This window comes from Helicoverpa zea, chromosome 15, assembly GCF_022581195.2.
Source record: "Helicoverpa zea isolate HzStark_Cry1AcR chromosome 15, ilHelZeax1.1, whole genome shotgun sequence".
Lineage (NCBI taxonomy): Eukaryota > Metazoa > Arthropoda > Insecta > Lepidoptera > Noctuidae > Helicoverpa > Helicoverpa zea.
Genome location: NC_061466.1, coordinates 1311810 through 1333963, shown reverse-complemented (window position 1 = coordinate 1333963; position 22154 = coordinate 1311810). Strand labels below are relative to the sequence as shown.

Below are 22154 nucleotides of genomic sequence, written 5' to 3'. Positions count from 1 at the left end.
ACGTTTATCTGTCGTTGATCGTTTGCGTGTTGCTGTGGGTCACATATTCATAAATTACAAAAATATAACATTTATCATGGATTCTACATCGCCTTGTGCTAATTTTAATGTTAATTATGTTTAGTTTAAATCTACCGACCGTTTTGCCTAGTGTACGTCTAAGTGTTAGTGTTTAGTTTGCTTCCAGATAGTACAGTGTTTGCGCGAATAAATTGTTATCAAAAATATTTTAAATAAGTAGAATCATGTGGATAACTGTTAATTTAATCAATTATCACCTTCCGTTCAGCCTAATATAGAAATCTATTTATACATTGTGTAAAAAACAAAGTTGAAATCGATCAAAGTGGGTCAACGCAGTGTTGGTATTATTTGATTACAATGAATGAGAAAAAGTTGGTTCAAAACTTCAAGAGTTACATCAATGTAACTCCTCTGGTAAGATATGGTGGATTTTCTTTTATCTAACTTTTATTAACCTTTGTAATTGTATCGAATGTAACAGTATATTTTTGCTGTTGTTATTTATTTTGAAAGAGGTTAGAAAGTTGTCCCCTGCATTGCCAGTTGATACAATACTTAATTATTTCAACGATTAAAAAGCTGTGATATTTGCTATAATTTAATTCCCACACTCAACAGCATATACTCTGAGATAAGTGTATACAGACAACATAATGTTGAATAAACAATATAGTTCAATAAATTATTGTCAACAATATGTTGTTATCAAAGTTTAATGTTTTTTGTTTCAGAGTAAAGGAGAAAAAAATGGTTCACTGCAAGAAGTGAAACCAAAGCTTCTCAATGGTAAGTAACCAGAAATTATTATTATAGAAAAAATTAGAAATGAGGTAGAATTTACCTCAGTAAGTAACATTTGAATATAAATTGCCTTGATATGAACTCAAAGTTAAAATACATGTACAGATGTATACATAAGAACAAAATGAATAGGAACAACTAGATACATATTTGTTTTGTCTCTATCTTTTTTATCTATGAACTAGCCGGTTTCACTGCTGTCCTGTAGGAACTACTGCCTGTACTGTGAAAATATAGCCCATGTTAATGCCAGATAATGTAGCTTTTTAAAAGCGAAAGAATTTTTAAAATTGGTTCAGTAGTTTCTATTTTATCTATAACAATTAAACAAAAACCAGCTCATTTCATAGTAAGGATTTAATAGTGTCCAAGTGACAGTAGAACACTAGCTCCTAAGTCACGGGCATTCCTAGTTTAGGGGCCATTTTGTAAGGATTTGCATCAATAAAGCATTTATTTATTTATTTATAAAAATACATTTTTTCCTCTTTATAATATTAGTGTAGATTAAATCTCCTAAGAGAGTTGGGAAGAGTTACCATGTTGAATCTCACCATACTTTAATTACTAAAAGTCTTAACAAGTATAAATTTTTATTTAAATGTATCAATGTAAAGCTCAACTTTCACCCATACTGTAAATAAAAATCATTTTTCAGGGGCCCGATTCTCTTAAGTTAATAATATCAAAATCGAATAGAAATCGAATCGCAATATAATCGCAGTAGCAGTTTTAACCATATCGAGCATTCTGCTACTAATAAAAGACCAATCGTATTCGATTGACATTTGATTGGTGTGCGATTGGTCTGCTATTTTGGTAATTTTGGTCAATACGGTAGTTTGCTGTACAATCATTTTGCAATCGTAAATCATTTGCAGACAAAATGATTCATTATTGAATGACAGAAAAGGATAAAAACGTTTATTTAAAAGGAAAAATATCGGAATGCCACATACGCTTCAATCGTAATCGAGTCGGAATCGGATCTCAGTCGAATCGAGTCGAACGTCAATCGTATGTCGCTTAAGTAAAATTAGGAGAATCAGGCCCCTGAAGTTAAATGTGAACCATCAGTGACTTTTGAGAAAACTGTATTTAAAACAGTTAGTCTTTGCTTTTTGTATGTCAGATAATACATACATAAACATAATTTTGGAAATAAAACTTTTGGAAATTGATAAAAGTCAAATTGCAAATAGGAAAGTATAAAATAATGTTCCAAACTGGATCAGGAATTAAGTCAACAGTTTATGTTGTTTGATCTGTCACATTAAGAGCAAAAAAAAACATTTACATATAGCAGTATTTACTATTATGAGTATTTCTGGAATTCCGGTTATTATGAATCATGTTACATTAATCTATAAAAGAAAGTCATATTAGTTACACTACTCGTAACTCAAGAATGGCGAACAGTTTCAGCTGAAAATTTGATTGGAGGTAGCTTAGACCTGGCAAAAGGACATAGATTTTTGTTACCATCTGGCTACGGGAAGCTATTATCTTGGAACACGGGTAAAACCTCAGACGGTAGTTAGTTCATTATAACATGCATCTCAACAAAAATCTGATACAGAAAAAAGCCAAGCATCCTGAAAACCAGATAATCATCCATTTATGGAATTAAACTTGTAACAAAACAATGATGTGTCTGTATTTTACTGCAAAAATATTTCAAAGTATTTAAAAAATTTGATTAGTCACAAGTGATAGTGCTGTTCGACTATGTGTTTATTGCTCCAACTGTCAACCAGTACTAGGATATAATTTAGTTTTGGAAAATCCTGTGTAAAATTCTAAGGAGGAAATATTCAAAATATCTTTATAAACTCTAATCAAATAATTTAGAATGGTCAATTTGGAACATATTTTTCCTACTATTTAATTGCTATAATATCTACGAAGTTGATGAGGTCAGTGACTCACACAATGTTGTTGTAATAATGTATCTATTCAAGGGCAAAACAATGTAGCGTGTGTACAAACTAAAATTTTATTTCACTCAAGTAGAGGCATGATGCAAATTACAATTATAATCATTATGTATGCGTTGCGTACGCGTAACTGTATCGCCTTTTATAAATGCCTGGTAACTTGAGTGTGCATGGTAATGGTAGGAAGTGGTGTCCTATACACCAGTTGATGGTGTATTGTGATTCGCAATGGGTGTTCTGAGGAAAGGTACATTTTGATACATTATTTGATTCAATAGCTATAGAGCTGCTATGCTATCCTAGTACTTAATTAGTTAAATGTGTGTCGATATAAATGTGACCTTGTCGAGTATGCTTATCGTAATAATTTATCATTGTGACAGTGTAAAAATAAGTAATAATGTTCGCATTTTCCATTTTATTTGTAAACAATGTGACATGTACAGTGGTTGTTGTCCTTGCGACTCCAATGTCCTTAACCCTAAATAGGCCGATATCCTTATTAAATAAACCTTGAGCTAGCTTTTACTAAAGGAGATTGGGCAAGAATGTATGAAGTTTGGTCCAAATGTCCACCACGAACGAGACCTATCTAATTAAATACTCCACTTAATTTAGAGTAACTTTTACTAAGAAAGTAAAAAAAAAACAATGCCAAAAAAAAGTTATAGCCAAAAATGTATTCTTAATTTTCGGTAGTTTTTGTATGTTATCATTATTATTTTTTTTTTATTCCACTTCCATTTCCGCACTTTATCTAAAACTAAGATGAGTAAGACACATTTGCATATAAACAACCCATATTTTTTTACCCGATGGATGTACGAATCACTAACCAATTGAGGCGCCAGAAGTGCTTGAATATACTCAGCGGTGCCTGGATCTAAGACAGTTCGATGTAACTGGTGGTGTCTTCTCTTTAATAATGAACAATTCTATTTTATCAGAAGTTACAGAAAGTACGAAAATCGAACATCACGAAAAGTAATTGAAAAAATGAAATTGAAAAAATCTATAAAATGTTTTATTTGATTTTGCTATAACTTTTTTCTGGCATTATATATTTTTTTACTTTCATAACAAAAAATGTTCTATATTTAACGGGCTATCTGGCCATATAGGTCTCGTTCGTGGTGGACATTTGGACCGGAATCGCCCATTGTCCTTAGTTGTTGGTTTGGCACACAGTACCTATCTTTGCACATTTCTATATCTCATTTTTATATATACATGCACGCATATTGATTGACGACTTAATAAATCGTAAAAAGTAATGTGCAGTAACGCCATCGAAAGTTTTAGAAATCGAATCAAACGTAAACTGTTAGAATGCATCATGATAAGTCAAGTATTTACTTTACTGTCTCTACCAGCATGGCAATGCGCAAACCAGCAAACAATTTATGACGTAAGATTCCTCCCCAATATCTAAAAATGGCGATGATACGTTTAAAATTTCCTTGGAATACCAAAAAGTAAGCCGCCAAAACATACAATACTGCAAATATTTTCGCTGCACGGTACCGTATGAGTCAAAGACAACGTTCACGGTCACCGCGTATTGCGCAAACCGTACTTATTTTATTTTCTTCGACGAATCGCGATAAAAAGTATGGTCCAGATCGTTGAGCGCGAAGGCCACTTTTCGCAGATTTGTTCGGCTCCGATAGCCGAATTCTTTTGCGTTACACTAGAACTCTTCACTTGCCATGACAGCCTAGTACCTGTATCATTTTGACGGTCAAGATGTACATATTGCGAGGACTTTCCGTGTTGTTTAAATCAACCTCTTGTATTCCTTGCCAGCCTAGTACTCGTTTTATCTCCGACAGGCTTATAAGATGATCTCTTCTAATCATCTTTTTGCAATTATATTTATCAGATAACACGGCTTGTTTACTGTCGTCTCTTTCCTTATTTTCTTTCTTTCCATTGTCGATTACGCCATCCCGGCTATACGTGTAGTTTTAGACTGGAGGAAGGAAAGATAAATCCATCTTCGTATAACTGAAACTTGCCGTCGTTTCGATATTCAATTTCTCAAGGAGATTTAGTTCCGCTACGGATTAAACAGATCCGAATACTGGGTACAATGACACTGCAGTAACGGATTATACATAAAGATCTTGCACTGGCACAATTTTAACGAGGTGCGAAAGTAGTTTCCGTCAGTCTTTTAATTTTTGTTGTCTCGCATCTTTTTACATGAAGTTTCAAACTTCAATCTTGCAAATAGAAATAGGTACTTAACTGCTTTTAATCCTAATAATGTTTGTAACGCATGAATAGTAATGTCTGACTGGATATACTGTTCTCGTTAGCATGCTGCACCTATTTAACCAATTTCAACTCGCGGAAGAAAATATAAGGACCTGCCAAGGACCACGAGAGTCCGTCCCCTAATAACTATTCTAGTGAAACCGCGAGAAAAACAAGTTATTCGTAAAAAAAAAAAAACAATTTCATGTGTGCATAAGAGTTATTAATTAACAGTAGTAATCAGAGCACGGTTTACGTAACACAATATTTATAAATTATGAATTAATTTAGCGCATGACTCATGTAATTGTGTGACTAGGTCGTTGCCGTTTTGTTAAGATAAAGCATTTATTAAAAAAAAAATGCGACAATAATTAAATACTTTTTGCAGATTCATATCATATATTATCATAGTCAATGAATTTCTTTAGTTAAAAGTATAAACCTATTTTTTTAACTGCAGTCCATTCCAAAAGCTTCCGCTAAAATCCGGCAAATAGCTTATTATACAGATTTTCTTCATCACAGCAATCGGGAAAAATAACTATAGATATTAGGTCATTCTTGTGCAAGCCTGACGTCGAAGCGCGTCACCTTGGAATACGCACGATGACGCTGACCAGTGTGGCAAAAAAGCCGTATCTCTCGACGCTAGAAAAAAACCCCTTTGACTCACTTTCAATAGCTGTTTACAATTACGTATATCACGATGAAAGAAGGAAGATGGCTAATGACTATACTGACAGATCTGTTAATTACTGTCCATCTGATTTTTTCCCTGTATACGCGAGAGTGATAAGGAAATCTCGTCATTATTGTTTCAGTCACAGGCATTTATCCGCATTGGCCCTACGTCACTGGGCTTCGATGCTTCATCCTATTGAAATGCAATTTTTGGTCAACATCGATTCCACAAAACTCCAAATAAAGTCCGTTTTTAGGGTTCCGTACCTCGAAAGGAAAAAACGGAACCCTTATAGGATCACTTTGTTGTCCGTCTGTCTGTCTGTCTGTCTGTCTGTCTGTCTGTCTGTCTGTCTGTCTGTCAAGACCCTTTATCTTAAGAACGCGTGGACGTATCAAGCTGAAATTCACATGAAATACTCGGGTCTATTGTCCCTTTAGGCTGTGAAAGTATCAAGCTTCTAAGCCAAGCCAATCAAAAGATACAACCGATTATGTCGATATTTTCAACAAATTCTCGACACTCGCAAAGGAATCAAAACCTACAGGGTACTTCCCGTAAACTCAGAATCTTGAAATTTGGCATGAAGCATTGTTATATAATGCAAATATAGGAAAAATTGCGAAAATCTCATTTTTTTTGTTATATAATATAAAAAAAATATTTTTATAAAATGAAACTTACTATAAAACTTATACCTTATTTCTCACGAACGAATAAAGGTACCAAATTGAAATTTATACCAAATACCTAGGTCTATTGTCCCTTTAAGCAATGAAAAAATCAAACTTCTAAGTTAACGCGATCAAAAGATACAGCAGTTTTACCGACACCTTAGACGAATTTCCGTCACACGCTAGGGAATCAAAACCTACAAGGTACTTCCCGTGAACTCAGAATCTTAAAATTCGGCACGAAGCAACGTTATATAGTACAGATAAAGGAAAAATTGCGAAAATGATAAATTTGAAGTTACATAAAATATTAAAATATTATTTTTGCTTACATGACATAAAATATTTTTTTAATAATTATAAACTTACTACCTACCCTTTTTCACATGAACGCGTAGAGATATTAACGTTTTGAATAAAAAGTGAAATTCATATCAAACACTTCTTAAATATAATGGCCTCTAAACTGTGAAAAATTTTAAATCATTCAATGGTCATTGGGCACCTTAGTATGAAAACCATACCCACGGCGGATACGAACGAAATATAGCACAGTATAATGATAAAGGCTCTGATTTACTATGGCATTAGTCGCATCAATGTGAACCATGGGAATCTAGAGAAAATCAGGTGTAAACATTAAATATTTTCCTCATTTCAATGGGGAATTTAAACGACCAAGTTTGACGGAATTGAGAAATCATTTCTTTGTAGTGAAAGAGTATACTCGCCGTTTATTTCCATTGTCATCAGGTCAGGATCTGATGATGGAAATCCTGAGAAATCGAGGGCAACTATCAGAAATTGTAGGCATGCATAGGATTAAAACTTGATTCTCAGATGTATGTCTGGTGATACTGTCAAACAGTGAAGGTTTAGAGCTTACCTGATGATGGAGACGTGAGAAAGTCGAGAGAACTCCTCAACAGTATGTTTTAGTTACGTCGTGTTTGGGCTTATATTAGTCGTATTGACGAGAACTTTTCACAAAAGTTATAAAAATAAAAACTTTTTACAAAAAAAAAAACAACTTCTAAAACAACAAGAAAACTGTTTATATGCATCGGTCTAGATCTCGGTGGTCAAATAAATATAGATGCATCCTCTAGACACCGACTTCTAGACCGATGCACCTAACATCTTTTTAATTTCTTTCTTGCTTTTGTTTTCTTGTTGCTTTTTTATATGTTTGAAGTTGGATTTGTTTGTAAAATGCTACAAAATAAAATAATGCCGACTTTATAAAACAAAGAAAGGGACAGAATTACACTTTTGTCAAGGCTCTAGAAACCAGGCGGAAAAAAACCTGAAACTGGGGCTCTTTAGGTGATTAATCCCTCAAAAATAAAAGATCCCATTCCTGCAATGGCTGCTTTAACCCAAGTTAGTAGTGAATTCTCATCACCTAAAATAAAATAAGCTCCAACACAAGGTTACGTTATAAATTGTAAAGGAGTTCCCATAACTATATCTGATCTTAGCTGTCGATCCCACAATGGCAGTCAAACCTATCTTTGTGGAAAGTCTTCGCCAATACGAATAAAATAAGCCCAAACACGTGGTAGTTGCAACATACCGTTCGGGAGTTCCCTTGACTCTCTGTAGTCTCCATAATCAAATCAGCTCCAAACCTTCAGTTTACCAGTACCCTCAAAAATACACTCACATGTCTGGTTATGACTCGATGCGTGCCTACAATATTCAAGAGTTGCCCTCGATTTCTCTGGGTTTCCAGATCCTCATCAGATCCTGGTCATCCGGATTGGCACCTTCCTTCTTTATGAAATGTCTTTACCAATAAAAACTAGCATTGCAACCTGTACAATCCTCTGAAACTGCTTGTCTTTTATATTTTTCAAACGATCCTGGACATTCGTCTCCATGGAATTTTAATAAAATATTTATATTCAAAGAAACGTCATACCATTCTCCACGATTTAAAACGACTTTGATTCATGTCCGCCACTTTTTACAAAGCGGGTCAGATATGCCCCATGACCTTTAAGACATAATTAGTTATTTTCAATCAGATTTCTGAATGATGACTATAAAATGTTGTATATAAATAACTTCAATAAAATAACTTTTACAAGGTACTGGCCTACTATTTTAGTTATATTATAAAATAAAAAATATTAACTATTTTGACTCTCACGAAATTACCATAACTATGTTTAAATTAACCAAAAACCATAACGATTGTTCTAAACTGAACGGTTGGCGCGAAACTCACTTTTTATCTATACAGCATTTGTACGGAACCCTCGGTGCGCGAGTCCGACTCGCACTTGGCCGGTTTATTGTTAGTATAATAGCTTAATGTTTTAATAACGTAGGGTAGCAATTAACGCTTGACCTTTCTATCGATATTGAATTGCCTTGACCTTCAAACTATCGTTCCAGTCAACCGAATGACAGGCTTTTTACTAGGGAAACATACCCCAAGAGAGGAAAACAGTCACTATTCTAAACACAAGCTATCTTGTTAATACATTTTTGAATGAATCGTGGTTAACCACAGCCGTAATAAAATATACCTATACCTTTACATGATGCTAAAAACGATCCCAAATATCCTTAGCAATGTTGAAGGTCAATTTGACTCATCTTGCAATTTTTCGTTAACTGCTTGTCCGTCTAAATGGCGCAAGCAATTTTCTGGACAATGGGTTCTACATCTTTGGTCACTTGAGCAGCATTCATCATTACAGTTTAGTCACTACGAATTCCAGAGTAGGGTCAAGAATATGTTTTGTATCCGGTCGCTGTCCATGATCTAATTGACTAATAATATAACCGATTAAATATTAACGTACCGTCAATGTCTCAAAATTCCACGAAGTCGATAGGTGCTATTAATATGATTTATGTTTATAATATAATATGTAGTGAAGCCGCCAATTACTTAGAATTCTAGCATCAAAGAGGATCTTTTCAGTCCCTCCTAAGACTCAGAAACAGGAAACCTTCTTTCTGAATTTAATAGAACTTATTATATTTCTTTCGGTTTTCTCTGTTCTCTAAGTTGAGGTGTAACTGTATACTTAAGTTCTGCTAACAATTCCATATCGTTTGTTCTCAGGCGAGCTGGTGACAGGCGCGGCACACAGCGTGGTTCTGCTGACGCCGCTCAGCGAGTGGGACCGCGGCCGCTTCGGCTCGCTCTTCGTCACCAACTACAAGCTGTCCTTCGTGCCCTTGGAGAACTCAACCAATGATGTGAGTATACCAAATTAGAAATTTGGGATTTGGGGCTCCTAGGATAAGCCTCGGTACTTGGGAACTTGGTCAGGAACCCCAAAAGTTTGAAGACTAATCAAGATCTCTTTGTTTCTATTCAAAGTTCTATTCTCAATGAAGACAGAAATCTGATGAGTAATTTTTTCCTAAAATAAAACGGTAGCGGTTTTACCCTTCTGCCAAAAACGTATTAATTAGATTAGATGATTGAGTTATTCATAGCGGTTAAGGAAAACTTACTAAAATGCAACAAAATCCCTGAAACCGTGACTCACGTCTCAGGAATGAAAAATAAACATCATGAAAGACGTTTATCTTACTCGCCCAGGGAATCCCTAAGAAACGTCCCCTGCATGGAAAAATAAACATTCTTGTGGTAAACCAAGCAAATAGGATAAAGAAATAACTTTAATAGGCCTATATTGTACATTATTAATTATGTAAAAGATTATATTATATTGTGAAGGATTAATAGGTTTTCCCAGAATGTATAAAAAAGGGGAATTTAAAGGCCGTAAAATATCAAGAAATGCAAAAGTTGCGACAGTTTTACTGGCAGGATATAATTTGAAGATTTTTAGGCAGAGTCACCATATAAATCTATTACCTGCTTCTAAAATTAACCTTCGATTAATAGGACATCTAAATTTTTATGATGCCTTGGTATTTGAACTTCCCAGTTTCTATCTGACTTGATAATTACAATTTAATCCTACACACGTAATTTCTTTGATAACGGTGTCAAAATTGATAAAATTTGAATTTAGGCATTCTGCGCAATCAAAAGCCGATACGTTATGTCATCTTACTGAAAGGAAATGAATCAGATTTGTTTGTTTATTATTTAGGGTAGAATGACCTAGATACCATAACAGTAGAACCAGCTAGTCATATTCAAAACGAATTGAAGACCAATTCCAAATTAGAATTATGAAATTTTATTTTTGAAAGAGCATCTGTTTTAGCCATATTTTTTATTTTATTTCATTCTATGCTTTTTTGGCCGTGTCGGCGATAAAAAGGCTGATGATGTTAATTTTTGTCAATGTCGCGGCAACATGCTTAAACAGTCTAGGACCCCTGCAACTACTGGTCTAAGCCGAAGTTTTTTTTATAATTTACAGAAGAGCTAATTTTAACTTTTTCATTTATCCAGGAGTACTGCCAACGGAACTTCTTGCTTGGCGCCTTCGACGTGCCGTTGACGGGCGTAGGTGCCGTATGGCTGACGGACGGCGGGCCGCAGCGACGGCGACGGCTGATGCCGTACGGTGACATGCCTGGCAAGGTGAAAGGACTTCAGGTCATATGCAAGGTGAGTTGTGTGACATCTCTTACCGTTCATGGGCGCCTGGTACTTTCTGACCGGCTTGTATAGGCATTGTTTATATTATTGTGGATGTTAGGACTTTCCATAAACATAATATATGGGCGATTCTCTGTAAGCTCGTAATCGGCTGTCCGGACCGATTTTTTCAATAAATAGTTTAATTCTTATTTAAAAAATCACATTTTATGAAACTTTAACCCTGAAGCTTCACGGGCCCTTTGTTTTTATAAACATAATTACTTTAATTTTTTTTCTATACGTTTTAAAAGCTCGAAAAATACAGTCCCCTGGCTGTCCCTTTCACTGCATTTACACCTAGAAATGCGATTTCCGAAAAACTTGATGAAACTACATTCACTTGGCAGTTAATATCACAAACAAAAATAATGAAATTATATTATTTTCGTAAAACAAGCACTCATTACAACTTTATTCATTTTAATAAACTCCTGTAAACTTTGTCCTGAGAATTTTAATACAGTCCCCTGCCAAAAATTTAAATCAATATTTAAAAAAAACTATAATATTTTACAATCGTTTTATTATAGTTCGGCCATTCAGAGAATGCGTTCCTGACACGTCGCGATTGAACGATACTAACAGCGATTTACTTGCGTTGCAGTTACGATAAAAATATTTTTGCTGGTTGTTTACCGTTTTAACAATAGGCATGATGACAAATTTTTAAATTCCTTTGTATGATGTAGGTATACGTCTACTTTATATGAAAAATTATTAATTTTAAGAAAATGCGAAGTTTTTTTATCAAATAATTGCATTTTTCTCTGTCCACTTTGAATCCGGCGCGAAAACGCTTGTCAGTGTCATGTCGTCACTTGTGACGTCACGACTGAAATTACAAGACGCAAGTAAACAACGCTCGTGCAATAATTAAGTTTTTTGTGTTATTAAATATGAATTCGAAAGGGCATAGGTGTTGTGGGGTCCCCCAGTGTAAGAACACATCTAAAACAACTCCTGATAAGTTATTTGTGTACGTTCCTCACAATAAAAAAATACGAAACAAGTGGCTTAAACTTGCAAAGCGAGATTCAAAAGCAATATTGCCCAGGGTACCACTTTATTTTTGTGAAGATCACTTTGATGTAAGTTATTACGTAGTTCTCTAGATTCTAGCATAGTTTATAATGTAAATAACTATTTCGAGGTTAGGTTTCATCTCTCATTGTTTTTTAATTAAACAAGTATACTTACATGGAAGTTTTAACATTTCCAAATTCAGCTGAACAAAAATCTTTATTTGATGCCAAAAACTTTCCCAGCATTATGATATCAATTCTAGGCAAATTAGCGCTGTTTGCCTTGATAAATCCGGGCTCCATAACTCGTGTTATAAACAATTAATTAATTAAAAACAAAGATCGCAGTGGAAGTTCACAATAACGAAATGTGACTTTCTCGCGCTTTCGCGCGAGTTGTTTTCAGAGATGACGTCACGAGCTCTGATTGGTGTTCAAGATATCATGGCGGATTGCCTTATTTCGTAATTTTATTTTGTAAAAATACATATTAATCACATTATTAATAAAGAAAACAATGCGCGTTTTATATTCCAAGCTTCAAGTTTAATTTAATAAATATATTATTTTAATGATTTTTGATTACTGTCATCATGCCTATTGAGGAGCATTAAAACAACATTATTATATCAATAATCAATGAATGTAGTTACGTCGTCAGTTCAATCGCGACGTGTCAGGAACGCATTCTCTGAATGGCCGAACTATAGTGCAACGAAATGCAATTGTTGTGAAGTTGGCAAACTAATCAAATGCGGTAACGATACGCCATTCTGTTTAATGTTAGAGCGTCATTTGTGAGGTGAACAAGCGTTTGGGCCGCTACCTCACACAGGCCTCTGGTAAATAATTGTATGTAATTTAATTACTTAAATTATCTCTATTTATAGTTAATTGTTACATTATTTGTGCCTTAATTGATCGGTAGGTTCTTAAAAAACTATAAGACATCGGTTTCATAAATATTGTGAAATCTAACTGAAATACACAGTCCTCTGGCAACAGTCCTTTGCCAAAAAACGCAACAGGGGACTGTTTAACAAAACAGGGGACTGTGTATTCTGCGTATTGGTTTAATAGTTTTCATGAATTGTTTGTGTAAATGTATTCGCTAGTCTCTTTTAATAATTTAAGAATCAAACTATCATTGCATCGCATTATTTTTTTCCTTTATGAACTTGAAATATATTACACAGGCTGATCGAACGCACGTGATATGGCCCCTAAAAAGAAGAAGCTATCCCGAGAGGAATTACTACAAAAAAAGAGAGAAGCAGCGCGGCAGGAGCGACTGCCCTATCTGACCTCCACAACTCAGTTACCCGTGCAACCGACTTTTTTTAACGACGCTAAAAATCATCAAATGAGGGGTCATTTGATGATTTTTAGCGTTGCCCGCTGCGGGTCAGAAGCGGTGAGGGAGTGTCAGACTTTTACTGACTAAAAATCCGTCGTGTTCCGTCGTAGGCCTTTAATGTACCAGGGCCGTGGTAACTCTTTCGTACAGCCCCGCAGCCCCAGCGGCCCTATGCCCTGCTGGGCCTAGCTAGGGTTGCTGACATCAACTTGAGGAGCGCGTGGAATTACGCACGCCACCAACACGGGTCTGTTGTCTAAAAAGACGCAGGAACGATGAACCATCCGAACTCATCGCCCACAGACCCACGCCTACGGTGGCCGGGAGTCGTCTCGCGCAACCCGGCGCCCGTGGTGACTACCTGGTCCAGCCGGGATGAGAGATGCGAACTCTGTCGTTCCGCCGCCTACTTCTCGAGCATGACTGCTTCGCAGAAGGAGGCGACGGCATCCCATTCCTCTCGCCCCGGACCATGGCCTGAACCAGGGCCGGACGCCCTCGACGAGGATCCGGCGGTGTCCTTCCCATGCAGGGCACTCCTGGACTGTGAGGTCCACCGTGTCCTCGAAACTGTCCGCACAGTGGTGACACCCGGGCGCCACCTCACGACCGATTCGATACTTCCCAAAACAACCGTGTCCGGTGAGGACCTGCGTCATGCGGTAAATGAGGGTGCCGTGACTCCTCCCGAGCCACTCCTCAAAGAGGTCCCCGCTATGGTGGCGTGCCCTAACCCTGTACCCCTTAGTTCGACTGGTGTTAGACTTACTGGCGTCTGACTACCCGTAACGACTGTCAAGGATGTTAAATAACAGCCGAGACCTACAGTCTAACGTGCCATCCGAAACACAGTCTCTGGTGAAAGTACATACAGAAAAGTTGCATTGGTACTTGCCTGACCTGGAATCGAAGCCGCGCCCTCATAATTGACAAGTTGGTTCTTTACCCACGAGGTCTACCACGACTTTTTGGCCGGCGACGTCATTGGTAAGCAGTTGAAAGAAATGGGTTATCAAACCAAACGCTCAAAATGGCGAAACACGTCTTTGTATAGTTCACAGCCACATAGACATGAAGCTCAGCGCTCTTCATACTGCTAACATATTAACTTACAACAATCACCAGGAGTTGCTGGAATATCTATGTTGCGACGTATCTAGATCTATGTCGTGTCATGCTTGCGGTAATAAAACCCCAAAATATATGGCTTTTGATCATAGAAAAGTCATAAAATGTGGGTTTCTGTTCACATTCAAAACAGTCCCCTGATGCCTCAAACAGTCCCCTGTCATGATTTTTTGGAAAATCGCTAATAACTCGGAAAATAGGTACAAATTCAGTGGGCCTCCTTGTCTAACTAAATGAATAGTTAATTTTCTTTGGCATAGGACTAGGTTTTTTGTCAAATTTAAAAAAAAATTGCCAGGACAGAAATTGTATGGAGCTGAACGAGCTTACAGAGAATCGCCCATATGTAGATATATTAATTAATATTACCAAACAAGGCTATCATTGTAAGGATTATTCTATCGTTTATTCGTATTTATCAACTGTGTGCGAAATCATTACAGCGTATTTAACTGGTAGTCATAATATTTGTAGGAAAATAATTATATTTTTATACAATATTTAATTGGCTGAGATAATTTCAAATCCGATTCAAAGAAAATAAAACTATAGAGATAAAATAAAACTATAGTTTTCTGTAAATATTTGAATGATAATTCACAAATGTTTGCATGTTATTAGAATGAGTCATATTTCAAATTTTAATAGGTGCATACCTACATGTATTTTGAATGACTCACTCTATTACATTCATAGATAAACCATTGAGATCTCTTTTGGTATATAAAATTGATTCGTAAATTACATTGATATCCACTTTGAATAATTAACTTGCTTATCAAGGTTTAAGGTGTTTAATTTATGTGCTATAAATACATTTCGATATATCACCTTGCATTTCATTAAAATTACATCCAAAATAATTGATGGGAAGCAAAGACACATAAAAATACTTAGGTTTGTACCGATTTATATCTAGGGCATGTGTACCAAAAAGACGGTAACCACGGTAAATAAATACATATAAAAAAGAATCAAAGAGCCATTTATGATAATATTACGTATTTACACACGATACGTGGAGTGTACACAGATGATAGAGGCATTCCGTTCATGCTAGCAATCTGTTCGGGTCACTTATCTAATCAGATTAGCGCGTGACTCACTGTCTCGCTCTACTCGATAAATACTGAATTAGATTAACGTTAGTTACCCAGTTTTACCGTTTAAACAGCTGAAGATTAGGTTCGAAATCATTTCCTGTCAAATGAAACTCATCATCCTCCGAGCCTTTTTCCCAATCATGTTGGGGTCGGCTTCCAAATGAAACTGTCAAATGAAACTGATTTGCTTTATTTAAGAGTATCTTGGCGTGATAATAATTAGGTACAAGCGAAGCATAACATCTTTCATATAATAAATGTTTGATAATCTCATCTCACAATTAGGCTTAAATCTCTTGCAAATGAAATAATATTTTGCTCATCTGAAGATGAAAATAAATTATGCACCTATATAGGTACTGCCTTTGTATAAAATATGTCGATGGGTTGAACCTTGTTGTTCTTATAAGACCAATTAAATAGTAGACTTTACACACCTAAAGACATATAGACAGACAAGTGACAATTAAAAGTGAAAACCATTTCAATTTCAGAACATGAAGGTGCTAACATTCAGCTTCGCGAACTCGCCGATCGACAACGGCAGGAAAATCGCCCTCGCGCTCATGCACCACGCCTTCCCGAAGCGACACGACCTCCTCTTCGCATTCGAGTACAGAGAACCGTACTACCCCACTCTCCCTTCAGACATGAACATGTTCCAACGCCCCGGGGACTGGAAGAGGGAACTCGAACGATGTGAATGTCCTCATTGGAGGATAACCTGCATAAATGGGACCTCAGATGCCTTCATGCTGACAGCTGGGGAGACACTCATAGTACCCAGTTCGGTGTTAGATTATAATTTGATGGAGTCGGCGCGTCACTTCAGGTCGGGGAGAGTGCCTATATGGGTTTGGGGGAGGCCTGAAGGGGCGGCGTTATTGAGAAGTGGAGAGTTACTCAGTACTGAACAGTCGGCGACGGCGGAAAGCGTATTGTTGGAACAGGTACATAAAGATTTAATTTTTCCTTAATTTTTTAAATGGCACCAATCAAAATTCAATCTTATGTCATTAACTATAAAGTCCAAATTAGCAGCAGCATCCAAAGATGACACCACCTCACTTCTCCACTTTTACGGCAAACAATTCGGACCCCACTCATTGCCAATCAAAACTCAACCTTACACCATTAACATAGTGCCCAAATTCTCAGGTGCGTCGCTCCCACCCGAAGCTAACACCGCCACACGTATTGTATCTCTGCGGCAACTCATTCACGAACGCCGGGGGACCAGGCATACTGCCGCCCCTGTCTACACTACAGACATCTTATAAGAAACTAGTGGAATTATGCACGCCGACCACGCTTGGACAGTTTTGGGTAAGTTTCGGCTACCAGTGTAAATTAATGTAGTCAGGAAAAGATTGTCTATATTGCATCTAAACCTTTGTAATTCAGTTATTGTGTAACAACCCGTCAGTATATCTGAGACTTTGACTGTCAGTTACAACTACCAAAATCTTAACACGTTTGGCGTTTATTAGGCTACCGAGATTAACGTTCTTGACCATTTCCAAGCATCGAGAAAACCTTACAACGACTTTTACCTACTTAGCCTCAATCTTCTCCCAGTTTAGTGTCCCTGCTGTATAGTTATTAGGGTTCTTTGACCACATAGAAATTCAAAAATAGCACCCCAAAAGCTCATTAAAAAATCACGTCATTTCATTCTTCTAAATAAAACAAGTGTCTAACATAAAAGTTTCTAAGAAATACCAAAAACATTTAATTTCTGAAAACTAGACAAACCGCTAAAGTAAATTATTTACTTAAATAGAATAGTAAGTACACAAGTAGTTTGCGGTTTTACACGTTACAAGATAAGAACCGTTTTCCTGTTAATTTGTTGTTATGAATGAAATCTTTCATTCAGTTCTTTGTTACGGCTGTTGTTCTAAAATAAATAAATGCGGTTAGTTAGTTACTTGTTAATTATTTTAATTGAATAACATAAATGTAGTGTTTTTTTTTGTAGTGAGGTCAGCTTGATTATTTAGTGTACCTATATATAAATTAGAACATTTTATTAACAGCTGTACTGGGTCAGTATTAACAAAATTAACTGAATAAGCTTGGATGTTTTTCCTACGTTAAGAAATTCCCTATAAAATAGTTAATAAACTATTGATAATGATTATGATAAAAGAAAATTCTTGACAGTCCCATCATTCTAGAAATATGTTCAGGTATTTGTTAATGGAGTAATCAATTCTTTATTAACATTCCATAGCTTAGTATATTCAATGAATTAGAAACAATATGGACCCTATATGTCGGTCACAGTATAAATTAATATACTGCGGTATGCTGCGGTTCTCCATAATTCAAAAAGTTTCACTTGTACCTCTTTATTCTATTTAAAAACAGACAAATAAATAGTATTGTATACATGCAACATACATATTACATATTTTCATATGACAATATAAAAATAGTTTATATTTATGTATAACAGTTGCAAGATTCTCAATACTACTCGATCCTGGACGCGAGCCGGTGGCTGCGCTACGTGGCCAACTGCATCGCGTTCGCAGACGACGCCGCCACGCATCTCGCTAACAACGTCACTGTTGTCTTACAAGAAGGTTAGTTCACGCAAATGTGCTGTTATGGGGGGATTTCAGTAACATACATGTCTGTTGATTTGCTCACTAGTATAATCATCAGCAAGGATATTGAGCCCTGACCTTCACCTGCGCAGAAGTGATTTATTGGTTTATTGCCTTAAGTGTCCAGTGCGCAAAGCGATCCCCACTCTTCCGCCGAGAGCTCATTATCCGTGCCGATAACTATAATTGGGGAATGCTGTATACAAGTGACGTCAAATTGCAATTTCTAGTAAACAAATCAATGATAGGTTTGGTCTTACAAAAAGGTTAGATCTATAAAAATAGATTTCTTGAACTTTGGTTGATATCTGTTGGTTTGCTTAATAGGATAGAATAGGGAATGCTCCATACAAGTGACGTCACATTGCAATCTCTAGTAAACAAATCTATAGGTAGGTTTTTGAAATCCTCTGTCAACGCTTCAAATTCATTTATTGGTATGATTAGTCATATAGTTTTTTACTGAATTCTAAAAATTAAGCACGCATTTCGTGGGAACTTCGCGAACCATAAAACCTTAAAATATTTATAGCTTTCTTTCTTCTTTTTAAATATAGCCCCGATAAATGAGCTATCTTACACTGAAATAATGTTACAAGTCGGACTAGTAGTTGGTTAGCAAACAAACTCTTTTATCTTAAAAATAGTAGTTAAAGCCAATCAAAGAATCTGTTATTTGAAATCACATTAATATTCATAAATATAAAATCCTAAAATATTGCCATAACTTTGCTAACTTTTTTATGTTTTTTTCCAGGTGACGGTGTAGATTATTCGTCAGTGGTGTCATGCCTCACACAATTGCTAGTCGACCCACACTTCAGAACAATATCGGGCTTCCAGTCACTCATACAGAAGGAATGGATCGCGTTAGGACACCCGTTCTGCGATCGGTGAGTAACTACTGCTTTACATTTATGCGCGCCTAGTACCTTCAAAGTCATGCTTGCGTAATTATATATTTTTTTAAACATCAGTAGGTCATTGATTTATTTTGTAGCCTGTTGTAGGCTACAATATGCCATATAAGTCCCTTCAACACTATTTGATTTTGTTTTCCTAGTCCATTTATCGTATTTATTTTTGCTGTACAATGTTGCTATTCATATTAGGTATCCAAGGACAACCGTGCTCTATTTACATGTTTGTCGAGTGTGTATTGCATGCACAATGCATCCTTATATTTATGTTTTCCTAGTACTTTATGTATCTATTCAGCTCATCCTTTTAAATTACGGGATACCTAAATGAGGAAAATAAAATGTTTGGGACCAACCATCCAAAACGAAATTTTGTCGTAGAACTTGATTTAATGGGCATTTCCTTCCTTCTATACCAATCATATTTTTATTGTGAAATCTAATTGATAAAGTCACGATTGACTCTATATTTTTTAAACTAAGTTTCTAGAAAGTTAACCTTTTAAGATTGAGTATCCTTATTAAGTAATGCGAATATGTGTGTTTAATATGCTATCACGACAAAACGCTTGATTATAGACGAAAAACTTGACGGTCGTTAGTTCCTCCTACTGACTAAAACCACCTCTGTTCCCAGCAGCCCCGGTATGTTTTGGACCCTGGAAAATTATGTAGTATATCTTAGCCCATGTTAAACTACCAGTTAATTCGTCGTCTCCACAGATTCGGTCTACCCCGTCCTGGCAACCCAAAAGAGTCCACAGCCAAAGAGGTGACGTCAGCTCAGACAGCCCCCGTGTTACTTTTATACCTGGACTGCGTGTGGCAACTCCTGCAGCAGTTCCCGGCACACTTCCAGTTCACGGAGACCTATCTGACGACCCTGTGGGACTGTGCACATAATCATATATTCGATACCTTCCTGTTTAATTGTGCGAGGGATAGAGAGCTCGCTGTTGCAAAGGTAAGTTTTATTTTTTACCTGAAAATTGCCATATAAGAAATATCGATATGTATATGCAAATATATCAACTTTAGTAACAACTCTCATTGTTGTTACTAAAGTTGTATCCACACTAAATTAACGTTGACAGCTTTTTAAATGAACAAGGATAATGTAAAAAAATTATCACAACTACAGCCAACTTGTCTCTTTTCAGAACTTCGTTCAGCGGCCGGTGTGGGACTGGGGCGAGCAGTTTTCAGAACAAGACAAGGCGTTGTTCTACAACCCGCTGTACATGGGCGCCAAGCCGACTACTACTCCCTCACAGAGGCTATGTGAGTACATTCAACAGGGAACATTTCTTGCGGTTTATGCGAGCCTAGTGTTCAGTGATGGTTTTTGCTTACTGTCCATCTTATGAATTTATCGAATGTTTACTTATTTCTAGGTAAACAAACATACAATTTTGCTCAAGGACAGTTTTTTGTTTCAGAATTCACCTTTTTATTCCCAACAATTGCTTCGAAAAGTTCCGTCTTTTGTCTGTGATTGTAAATTCTTATTCCATATGATTCAATCCACAGCACAATCTTCGCTACCAAACAAATCGGCGACTGAACTGAACCGACTAGAGCCCTGCACATCAGTAGCGGGCATGGAACTATGGTCCCAGTGCTACGAGCGCTGGCTGGCCCCACTCGACTCGCCGCAGTCGGGCACCATACAGTACCACGTGCACAACTACACCGCGCTGAAGCAGGTCAGTACACCACGGTCGAGTTATGAGCGCCTAGTATCTCACACGTCATTACTTTAGGGAAAATTTATGTTTTTCCCGTTTGTGTGATGAATAGAGGAAGGTTATGTTATCCTAGTATCCCTACGAATCTCTACTAATATTATAAATGCGAAAGTAACTCTGTCTGTCTGTATGTCTGTATATCTGTTACACTTTCACGTCTAAACCACTGAACTGATTTTAATAAAATTTGGTACAGATATAGAGTTGACCTTGAAAAAGAACATAGGATAGTTTTTATCCCGGACTTTTGAAGAATTCTTTTGGAAACGCGATATAACCGAATTCTACGCGGGCGAAGCCGCGGGCGGAAGCTAGTTTAGTATATAAACTTACAACAATGTATATATAGAAGCAGAATTATTGGAAGCAACTAACCATAAATTGTGATTTAAAGGAAAACAGGCTGGATTTTGTTACTATAAACATTGCTATTCTTATGTTGTCTTGGTGTATCACATGTCAATAGCACAATGCTGTTTGTTATAAAATATTAAGCGGTAAATCAGCTGCTATGCTGATAAATATTATTATCCTCGTGTTATGTCACTAAATGGTTGAATTATAATATCGTATTGTAATTCTTTTATTTTTATGAGGAAATCTTTTAAAACAATTTATTAATTTAATGTTACGCTATAAAATATTTATTGATCAAAATCTATTGCTCAACAGATTCACCAACTAAACGAGAAGCTGACATCCCTATCCATCTTATCAAGTCGGCACTCCAACGGCGAGGAGTCGTCAGAATCCCAGCGAAAGCCGGTGTCCCGGTTCTATCCGTTCAGCGTGAACCGGTCAGACATAGTCACAGGTAACCTGGACGCTATGCAAGTCAGCCTTATAGACGCTAGTCAACTCCTGGACTCACAGTCACTACTTAACGCCCCCGACTAAGGACCTACCAACCTATTCACTAAACATATTTAAAAAAATGGAATGTAAGAAGTTGACAGTGACATTTCATGTAAAAGTTGACAGTGACAGTTGAAAATTGTGTTAGAATTAAACGTGTTTAGTGAGTGGCAAGCATAGACATAATATTAGTAAACAGGACTGCGCACCTTTATCCAAAAAACGAGCCGAGTGAAACAGTTAGTACGGAGGCTGTCTGTCCCTTTCTAATAGGGTGACTATGAGATTAAGCTATGTGAGACAAATCCGAATTTGCTAAGATTGTTGAACGCAGATTGGTATTGAAGTTTTAACTTACGCAGTTTGTGACCTTAAGATACTTATAAAGGCTTTTAATAATTAGCGGGAATTAGCAGTATAAAAGCAGGAAGATTCGAA

At 36.5% G+C, this 22154-nt stretch overlaps 1 protein-coding gene across 1 annotated transcript; it reads left to right on the top strand.

The window, feature by feature from the left end:
- Nucleotides 1-27: 27 nt before the first annotated feature.
- LOC124636773 (myotubularin-related protein 10-B) lies at nt 28-21914 on the top strand. The gene is made up of 12 exons (XM_047172909.1): nt 28-438; nt 756-810; nt 9463-9599; nt 10777-10935; nt 16073-16528; nt 16737-16904; nt 18040-18169; nt 18951-19086; nt 19837-20077; nt 20274-20394; nt 20644-20819; nt 21534-21914. The coding sequence occupies exons 1-12, from the start codon at nt 382-384 to the stop codon at nt 21756-21758; spliced, it is 2061 nt and encodes a 686-aa protein (XP_047028865.1). The 5' UTR covers nt 28-381; the 3' UTR covers nt 21759-21914.
- Nucleotides 21915-22154: the final 240 nt, after the last annotated feature.